Source organism: Nicotiana attenuata, chromosome 7 (assembly GCF_001879085.1).
Source record: "Nicotiana attenuata strain UT chromosome 7, NIATTr2, whole genome shotgun sequence".
NCBI lineage: Eukaryota > Viridiplantae > Streptophyta > Magnoliopsida > Solanales > Solanaceae > Nicotiana > Nicotiana attenuata.
This window is the reverse complement of record NC_031995.1, coordinates 23,295,659-23,305,685: the sequence shown is the minus strand read 5'-3', so window position 1 is coordinate 23,305,685 and position 10,027 is coordinate 23,295,659. Positions and strand designations below refer to the sequence as shown.

Here is a 10,027-nt window from a genome sequence, read left to right as displayed (position 1 = left end):
TCTGCAATGAACACCCTTACTCCTATATCACTCTAGAATATAACAGTTAGTAGAATATAACTCTTAAAACAGTGTGCAATAACTTGCAACAAGTAACAACATACCCAGTGTAATCCCACAAGTGGGATATGGGGAGGGCAGTGAGTACACAGACCTTTGTGCGGATAGAGAGGCTATTTCCAATAGACCCTCGGCTCAAGATAGTGCAATAAATAAAAATGTGAAAAATTTACTAACAGCAGAATTGAATATAGTCAAATACCATAAGCAAAGAGCTAAGTTACTGTCTTCCAAAGCTTTAATTTAGCTAAACTAAGATGTTCTTCTTTTCATTTTAGGCTAAACTCACATATATCAAAAGGACATTACCTGGTTAACATCAAATTCTATTAGTAGCACGCCCAAGACCGCTCAATTGCTAACCATAACAAAGCCTGCCCAGGATTGAAAGTGTAGATTTGAAACCCTAGATTTTCCTTTTCAGTCCATGAAAGCTTTCCACCAATTGCAGAAATTTTAAAAGTTAGACAACAATAAAAAAGTGACAATCAACAAAATGAAAGGAATTAAACTTGCTGAAACCTCTGAATGCAGATGACATCCATTGAGAACTCCCAAGCAGTTTTGTACTTGATTTTTCCGATTCGCCACTTACACACAGTGACAACGAGTAGATAGTGAATCAATTACATTGTTGAACTGCAAGGCATATACCATGTAATGGAAACAGTAGAACTATTTGTTCCCTCGTTTTCTGAATTTCATTTCCAATTGAATGATATTGAGTTTACAAAATGACGAATCTAACCTAGAGCATCCTAAGATTTTCAATTTTGGAACTTCTTTTCTCCATGCTACTGTGACTACATGTGTTATCATCATTCATTTTGAGAAATTCAAACAAATGATGGACTTGTCGCCCTTTACAAAGAGGAACTCAAATGATATGTATTACTATATACATTGCAACAGCACACAACAACGGCCATTTCTCTGCAGCTCACCTTCTTCGGCATCAAGTATGTTTGACAAGCAATCAGCAAAACTTACCCGCTGATCATTGCCACTCCTTTTAACAATTGATTAAACCCAAGCATGAGGAGAGGAGCGTCGTCGTACAACCCCAACTACAACTGGCACAAAAAAAGTTATTAAGTTATGTGCCTCTGCTTTCCTTATAGGCTTATCCCCACTTCTTCAAGTGCTGCTGCCATTGAGGCTGAAGCCTCCTCAAGTGTTCGTCTTTTCTGAACTGAGTTGAAAGCCTCCAGAATATCACCCACCTCCCAGTCATCGAACCCGTCAACCCCAATTCCACACTCCAGTCCGGCGTTAACCTGTCGAAAATGGCAAATGGTAGTACATTGACAACCGACCAAAGAATCTTTTGGATACTGTTTAAAGATATATACACAGCCTGAATTTCAGCGACAATATGGAATTTATACGAAATAGAAGCTTAGGATTCCGGTTTCAAGGTTGTTAAATTTATTGATCCTTCTTAACGAAGAATTGGAATAATACATCCCGCATTAATCCAACAAAGGACCTCTCCTTAATATGTTGATAACATCTTTGTATCTATACCAGCTTTTATATACAATGCTGATTTTCAAAGTATACCTAATCTCAAGGGAGAAAGACCTATTTGACTGGAATAACTGACAGTGCACACAAAGGAAGAAATTCCAGATGCAGAATCCTTTATTTCTAATGCATAATCGAATGAGCTCCACGTTGATTAAGCAGCTTACACAAAATTTAATCATGAATGAAGCAGTTAAAGACAGGCTCAGTGCCACTTCCACCTGTAACTTCTATATTTTTAGTCAAAGACAAGAAACGATGGTCTAACTACACTTTAAAACAGAAAGTCAGCAGAAAGTGCTAGTAGGTTCACCATTCATTCTTGCCTTAATTAACTCAAAATAAGTTGCTTGAGAGCACACCAAAAACATTTTTCCCTTTTTCTTTTATCATTTTCTCTTTCTTTCTTGATATAGGAAAACTGAAAATATAGTATTCCTTTTCCCTTGATTATCTAAAGACGAAGAGTGTTTGACTGTATACCTCTTTCACAGCTTCCTTCACCCGTCTTAAAGATTCAAGCACACCAACATGAACTTCTTTGCCTTTCCTAACGACACGAATACCACAGTCTTCCACTACTTTTCCCTCTGTTACCATGCATCCAGCAACACGACCACTACCACTGCTGAACACAGCACGTACTTCTGCTGAACCAATTGGCACTTGTTCCTGCAGATATACAAAGGGAGTGATTTTCAACAGAAAACATGATAACATTTTTCCACAGGAAAAAACAAGATAACATTTTGCCACAAAAAGGCTTGGTAGCTATGTTACTTTCCATCAAAAACTCCAATTATTCAAAAAAATATATATACTCCAGCGAAGTCATGAGATTAAACACTTGAAACTCTACAAGTTAATGTAATCTACAGTTCATCCCTTCCCCTCAACCCAACAACCTCAGGAAATTTCGGAAAGAAAAACAAAGCAAATTTAACATCATATGATGAAGAGATCAGAATAATAAGTTCTCCAGCTTCTTCTTTTTTTCAAAAGAAAGCAACAATTTATTTAAATATCATTAAAATTCAATTAAAGTTATGAGATTAAACTCTGTAACTGTGAAAGTGACTGATCTACCAAAACTCCACCCACCCAATGCACTCAGAAAACGTCACATGATGACGTAAACATTATGAATGTTTACCTCAACTGATTCCAAAAGTCCCTCCATTGCTTTTCGCACATCGTCAATAAGCTCATATATAACTCTGTATAGTCGGATCTCAACACCTTTATTGTCTGCATAGCTCTTGACAGAACCCGGAGTTTTAACATTAAAGCCGAAAATAATAGCTTTACTTGCTACAGCAAGATCAACATCACTGGCGTTCACATCACCAGTAGCTTGCAGTAGGAACTTCAAAGTGACATTATCCTGTGGAAGAACCTGAAGAGCTTGTCTGACCGCCTCAATCGATCCCTATGCATGATTTAGGGTATTGTAGTTAGTAGGTAGCAAGGTAACGCCATCTTAATGAATGATCATCAAAAGTATTACACATTTGTGATGAGGGGATATAGGTATAGCAAGCCAAAAATAATTCACTGAACTGTTGATTATTCTTTGTGGAGCCAAAAAAGGGAAAGATAATAATTTAGATTTTCTTCTATAAGATCTCACATTGTTGCATTCAAAGGTGTTCAATGGTTGAAATATATTGAGATATGATCCAAAAAAAATTAAACCGTAAAGCTGTCAGCAACAGATAGGTACCAATCAAAAAATAAGTCCAGCTAAATGTATGCATATAAACTGCTAAAAACCTCACAAAAGAAATACAGCCTAATAATGATTATCATTACCAGTTACATATTGCATCCGGCAACTGGAATGAAAATTCTACATTATTGTCTTTTGACATCTTACGGCTACGTAAAAAAAACAGAGAGATGAAATATGGAGCATTGCGGCAATTAGAAATTCCATTTTATTTTCTTGGCTAGCACTATTGCCAAGAGTCAGCATTTAAATCAATGTCACTATCAAGTGAGTGAAAGACGAACCAAAAGAAACTAAAAGAAGTTGCACTCTTCTTAAAGTTCTAATTTAGACTCTTATCATAATATAACTTTATTAGTTGAAGGCCCCCAGAAAGTTAACTGAGCTGAGAATTTCAAAATAGTATTCATTCACATAAATTATTGAAATACCCAGAACCATATATACAACCTGATCTACGCCATATCTCTCTTAGTAGCAAATAGATTTCTTGATAAAGCTTTTCAGCCTTTCTAGAGGAATAAATATATACATACCTGAAGATCAACTTTCAGAATAATATTTAGTTGGTGCAAGTCTAGACCAGTTCCTCCTGAAACAGCAGAAGCAAAAGAAGAGAGTGTAATTTTCCCATCTCCGGCCTTTGCTGATAAACGCTCAGTTCGCAAGGAATCCTCTCGTGCTTCGGCTTTTTCACGAGCAATATCAAGGGACCCAACAACCTCAAACTCGTCACCAGCAACTGGGACATTGTTCAATCCAATCACCTGTGGATTGACTAATCATGTTGAGAATAAAAGCAGACACACATATATAAAATATGCACATACAAAGACAGAGCAAGTGCCCTCTTTTCTGATAACGTAACTAATTTTATTAATGTTGGGGGATAACATACAGAGTAACCTTTAAAAGCTAGTCAGAGATGTTGTGTTCAGTCAAGTTTTTTGCTATGTATATAAGTCACAAGTTGTGGAATACGGTCAATAGAACTAGCTTTCTTTTGGTAAGACACTTGGCTAAAAGATTGTCACTTTCGTTAAATTTCTTTTCGTAAGATACTTGGCTAAGACATTTTTAATCCCATGGGGAGAGGGCAAATAAAAGGGGTGCTATGACTCAAACGGATTGGCCACTTAACGACCCATAGTCAGTCCTTGAATCTAATACTCCCTCCGTTTCATATTGTTTGAGGTAGTTTGACTCGGCACGGAGTTTAAGAAAAAAGAAGAAGACTTTTGAAAGTTGTGGTCTTAAAAGCTTAAGGGGTAAAAGGTTTGTGGGGCCATGCCATTTTTGTGGCTATAAAAGCTTCTCATTAACGGCAAAAAGGGTAAAATGAAGAGTTTAAAGTTGAATTATTTCCAAATTTAGAAATGTGTCATTTATTTTGGAACAGACTAAAAAGGAAAGTATCTCATTTAATATGAAACGGAGGGAGTAGGATTTTGTTCGGTCGTAATTTACCATTAACAGAAGAAATATAGTACAAATTGCAGCTGATGACATTTTATTGGCTACAAGTAGATGGGAAGAAAAGAAGACACAATAAAAAAGAAACATACCTGCACAGGTATGGAGGGTCCGGCTTCATCAACACGTTTTCCCTTATCATCAAAGAGAGCCCGCACCTTGAAATATGTAAAACACGTATTATTTTAAATTGGGAAAATTCTAGAAAGTGATCAAATTAAGCAACAGTCTCACTGCTGACAACATAGGTAGGACTTGACTATGAGTTTCTTTTTAACCCGTAGAATCAAGCGTAGGGAGAAAACCGACAATGAATCAAATAAAAAACAATTCCCAAATTCTTTTAAGGTTCTTATCTGCTAACCTTTCCATAAGCTTCACCACAAACTACTACGTCTCCTCCTTTCAGTGTACCATTCTGCACAATGAACGTTGCTACAGGTCCTTTAGATTTATCGAGACCTGCCTCAATCACAGTCCCCTTGGCATTTCTTTGAGGATTAGCCTTCAACTCTTGCAACTACAGCACAGGAAAAAGAACATTAAATAAGACCCATAACTCTTGGGATATAATGTTATTATTCTTTTTCTCTTCCGGTTACTAACGTTTAAGACAAAGTTAAGGCAGATAGATCAGAAAATGGAGGATAATTTTCAGGTAAAAAATGTTTATATTTTGACCTTCCAGCCCTCTATTTCAAATGTGTCTTACTTCTCTTTTTAGTCTTTTTCAAAATGAATGCCACCTTTTTATATGTAGTAAGTTTTTAATTCCAATATTTCCATTTTACCCTTAATGATACTTCTCATAGGAATGACATGACATTTTTAAGACCACAAGAATCAAAGGTATTTTTGGCATGTTATACACACCATAAATTCAAAGGTCTTCTTTACGTTCTTAAACTGTGTATTTAGTCAAATTAAAGCACATAAAATGGAACGGAGGGAGTAATAGGACAAGTATGCAGAATGTGCAAGCACAAAAACATGCAAAAGAATCTCCTAAAAAAAGACATATCCTAACATGGTATCTGTGTCAACATGTCTTGACACCAGCAGTGGTCGAGACATATAAGATTGGATTCTAAGAGTACTGTAGAACAACCTAGAAAAGCATCAAAGAAAACAGACGGTCACAATATCATCTTACCTCCGCAACAAGCATGACAGTTTCCAGCAAATCGTCTATATTCTCTCCTTTAAGAGCACTGATCTGTTCAATCAAAAAGAAATTGATGAATGCTGATATAAGCAGAAAGGTGCTGCCACATAGTTTGCAGTTTGACTACCTGAACCATTGGAACGTCACCGCCCCAATCTTCCGGCATCAAACCAATGGAGGAAAGTTCTTGCATGACTCGCTCAGGATTTGCTCCATCCTTATCAATCTAGAATCAGATGGAGGCAAGGAATCAATTGATAAAATTTAAAACAAAGAGTACGAGAAAAAGTGAGACTAGGTACATCTATGCGAATAAGACCTTATTTATGGCAATCACAATTGGAACGCCGGCTGCCTTGGCATGTGCTATGGCCTCATTTGTCTGAGGCCGAATACCGTCATCAGCAGCTACTACAATGATAGCAATGTCTGTCACTCTTGCTCCACGAGCTCTCATTGCCCCAAACGCCTGTGGAAAAAGTCGATTTGATGTCAAAAAAAGAATGAAAAAACTGATTTTAGGACATAGAGATCAGAAATAGTTGACTTCTGCTAAAGTTAAGCATTAAAACTGTATTGAGTACCTCGTGTCCAGGTGTATCAAGAAAAACACATATCTGCGGCTTGGTGTCAATAGGAACTTGCACCTTATATGCCCCTATTCCTTGAGTAATCCCACCAGCTTCGGATGCCGCCACCTACAATATCTACTAGTTAGTATTCAGTTTCCAACCAAAGTCACAGTGTTCTCAGACAATTACCATACCACTAGCAAATTATAAACATCAGTAATTTGCCAATAGTAAAAAGGAGCTTTGCCTCTACCTTGGTCTTGCGTATATGGTCCAAGAGAGTAGTCTGTCAAAGAACAACCCAGAAACACATGTCAGCTGGAGCTTACTAAGCAGCATTTAATCGTAAATATGTGCATTAACAAGTACATAATAAGAAGTTCTATTGGTCACCTTTCCATGATCAACATGACCCATTATAGTTATGACAGGGGGTCTATCTTGTAATTTGTCCAAGTCATCTTCATCGAAAATTTCCTTCTTTCTTGCCATCTCTTCCACTTTAACGGTGACAGCATCAATAACTTCCACTTCATATTCTTTACAAACCATCTTCACCATGTCATTACTGAGAGTTTGCACACCATCAGGCTTGATTCCTTTTGAGTATAGAAGACCAAGGATTTCACCTTCACTAGTAGCTAAGTTGTAGGCCAACTCCTCAGTCGGCATGCCTTCTTCACCAACCTCTAGAATTTCTACTTTGACAGGTGCAGACTCTTTAGCAGCCCTAAGTCGGGCTGCCTTGCGACTTGCCTTTGTCCACTTTCTTCCCTTCCTTGCTGCTGCACCAGGAATCGAAACATCAAGCTCTGATGCTTCCTCGTCAGGAATCCCATCATCAACCATACGCCTTCTTTGTCCTCCAAAAGCACCACCCTTTTTCCGGAACTCCTCCCTGAATCTACCAGGAGGTGGGCTCTTTCCAGGTTTTGGAGGAGCTAAAACAGCCTGAGCAATCATAGGATCAACAGCTGGTTTCTTGGAAGCAAACTTGTCGACCAATATTGTCTTGCGTTCTTTGGTCTTTCCAGCTGATTCAATTCCCTCAGTGGGTGGGGGCTTTGCTGCCGCACCGACATCCTTTAATATCACCGGTTTCTTGATAACAGGAGGAGGAGGAGCTACAGAGGGTCTTGCTTGTAATTGTGGTTGAACCTTCTGGGGTGGCTGAGGGGGTTTTAGCGGGGCAACAGTTTGAGACTCACTCTTCCTAATTCCACTATCAGCCACTGGTTCCTGTTTAGGGGGTGGTGGTTTTACAACTTTTTGTATAGCAGCAACTGGATTCCCTTTTTTCCAGACACTCTTCAAAGTTTTGGACTTCCTGTTGGAAGAATCATCAGAATCAACTGGCTTGCTATTTCTTTGTGCAGTACGTGCATTGGCAGACGACTTATTATTAACCAACACATTTGCTTTTCTGTTAGTTTCTAGCTTCTCCGCTTTCTCTAATGCCTCTCCAAGTGACTCAATGACCTTGCTTCTCTCTTCTTCATTAGGTTTTCCCTTTTCATCATCAGAACCAGAGCTACTGACCGGTCCATTCCTACTGACTGGACCCATTCCTAAAGCAGGCCCGGGTTTAGGTCCAGGTTTTAACTGTGGTTTTGGGGACGGCTTAAGCAAGAGATCATCCTCCTTATTACTCCTGGATGAGGAATCAAGGGAAATTGATGTCCCCTGATCAGAAGCAACGAAATCCGTGGTAACAGAGTATCTACAGACAGAGACATAACGCCATCTTTTCCCAACCCAAATTCTATTAAAGTTTCTAAAGTTGTTGGCTAAAGAAACCCTCCTAACTAGTGAGAATGACCCTTCAAACTGTCCACCAGAAGAACATCCACAAACACTCCCCAAACTCACTAGGGAAGCCATACTAGTCATTACTCTTTATACTTAACTTAAAGAGCAATCATAATAGACCTAACAAAAAGCTCAATTCCCAAAATTCTTCTCTTATCTCTTTGCATATATCTCCAAAATTCAAAATTCAAGAACCTGAGTACACAGTAAAATTTACAATTCAATAAGAAGAACAATGAGCATTACACTAAAGATTGGAACTTTTCTCGGTAATTAAACAAGAAACTTAGAAAAAGTTTATCTTTTTGTACAAAAATAACTCAATTTCCAGCCTAACAATGCAGCAACTAAAAAACTCAATTCCGAAAACTCTTCTCTTATCTCTTTGTATATTTACCTCCAATATTCAAAAATCAAGAACCTGGGTCTATGGTAAAATTTAGAATTCAATAAGAAGAATTATGAGAACTAATTAAAAATTGGAACTTTTTCAGTAATTAAACAAGGAACTTAAAAAAGCTCATCTTTTTTAAATGAAGAATAGAACCCAGATGGAATTTATTGTATTTGTTTATAGGGAGCTGAAAAGTGATTACCTTTAAGTGGTAGTGACCTTGTTCTTGCATAAGAAATTGGCTTAGAAGTGTTAGTTTGTGTTTTTTGCAGTGAGAGACAAAGATAGGAGTGAAAGGGCGAAAAAAGGAGCGAGTGGCTGAGAGGTAATTGAAATCAAAGCCAGTGGGGAATAAATGAATGAACGGATATACAAAAATGTGTGATTACTGATAAGGCTTCGGCTAAGGTTTTCTCCCTCAAAAATTATTTTCAGTGTCGTGGTTCAGTATTTTATCCACGCATTTATATTTATATATCCACGACAGCGTAACAAATTGTTTTCTTTTTCGGAGATATATTAGTAGTAGAAGGAAAATATTAAAAATTTATTTGAGTACAAATGAGTTGCTCTGACACGCTCAACGTTTCTCATTCCCATTTCTCTGTATGCTTTTTCTTTCTAATTTTCAATATATGTAACTTTTTCGTTTTTTATTCTTTTAAAGTTTTTTCCTGTACATAGGGTGCCTATGAAAAGAGAAGATACCGAGATATTGAGAATGAACCTACATCCATATGCCACGAGCGAGGTTTGCTCAGCTGGTAAAGTATTTTAGGTCCTCGATAAGTGTGAAAATACTATAGATCCTCCTAAATTGGGAGGTAATTTAAAAATAAAAAAACCTACATCCATATGTGAGAAATTCACATTAATGCTACAAGTGACCATATTTCTTCTTGTTAATTAACAAATCATTCGATGTATAAGTTCATCTTAAAATTAGCTATAATTTGAATTAGTCAACAAATAATCAAAATATGGAATTAAAAGAGTGGATTTAAAAGTGACGTCCCTCGAACAGTCATAACTTTTTTTTAAAAGTTGATGCATGCAAAGGTAAAATATTACTATTTGCACAATATTTATACCAAACCAACAAATAGAAAACATATATATTTCATGCCCTTCTTTATATTTAATCATGGTTAATAATATGTATTCACACTTTAATTTTTTAATACTAAAATTAAATTATTTTATTTAGTGTAAACATTGAGTGCAAGTATTACATTAATGTTGGTAAAAAAGAAACTCTTTTAAATAGGTTTCTACTGGTTCCTATGTTTATAATAAAC

General features: G+C 37.0%; 1 protein-coding gene across 1 annotated transcript; it reads right to left on the bottom strand.

The window, feature by feature from the left end:
• LOC109228801 (translation initiation factor IF-2, chloroplastic) lies at positions 712 to 9,126 on the bottom strand. The gene is made up of 13 exons (XM_019394006.1): positions 8,932 to 9,126; positions 6,920 to 8,530; positions 6,780 to 6,812; positions 6,539 to 6,652; positions 6,274 to 6,423; positions 6,082 to 6,180; positions 5,943 to 6,005; positions 5,154 to 5,309; positions 4,882 to 4,947; positions 3,853 to 4,083; positions 2,741 to 3,016; positions 2,071 to 2,259; positions 712 to 1,337 (listed from the first exon to the last, which is right to left on the bottom strand). The coding sequence occupies exons 2-13, from the start codon at positions 8,414 to 8,416 to the stop codon at positions 1,176 to 1,178; spliced, it is 3,036 nt and encodes a 1,011-aa protein (XP_019249551.1). The 5' UTR covers positions 8,417 to 8,530; positions 8,932 to 9,126; the 3' UTR covers positions 712 to 1,175.

Excerpts from the sequence above, each read along its gene's own strand:
- LOC109228801 (XM_019394006.1), bottom strand. The coding sequence starts at position 8,416 with ATGACTAGTATGGCTTCCCTAGTGAGTTTGGGGAGTGTTTGTGGATGT. Across the intron at positions 5,310-5,942 it reads CTGTCATGCTTGTTGCGGAG|TTGCAAGAGTTGAAGGCTAA; the intron begins GTAAGATGATAT and ends CCTGTGCTGTAG. Across the intron at positions 3,017-3,852 it reads TTCTGAAAGTTGATCTTCAG|GGATCGATTGAGGCGGTCAG; the intron begins GTATGTATATAT and ends AATCATGCATAG.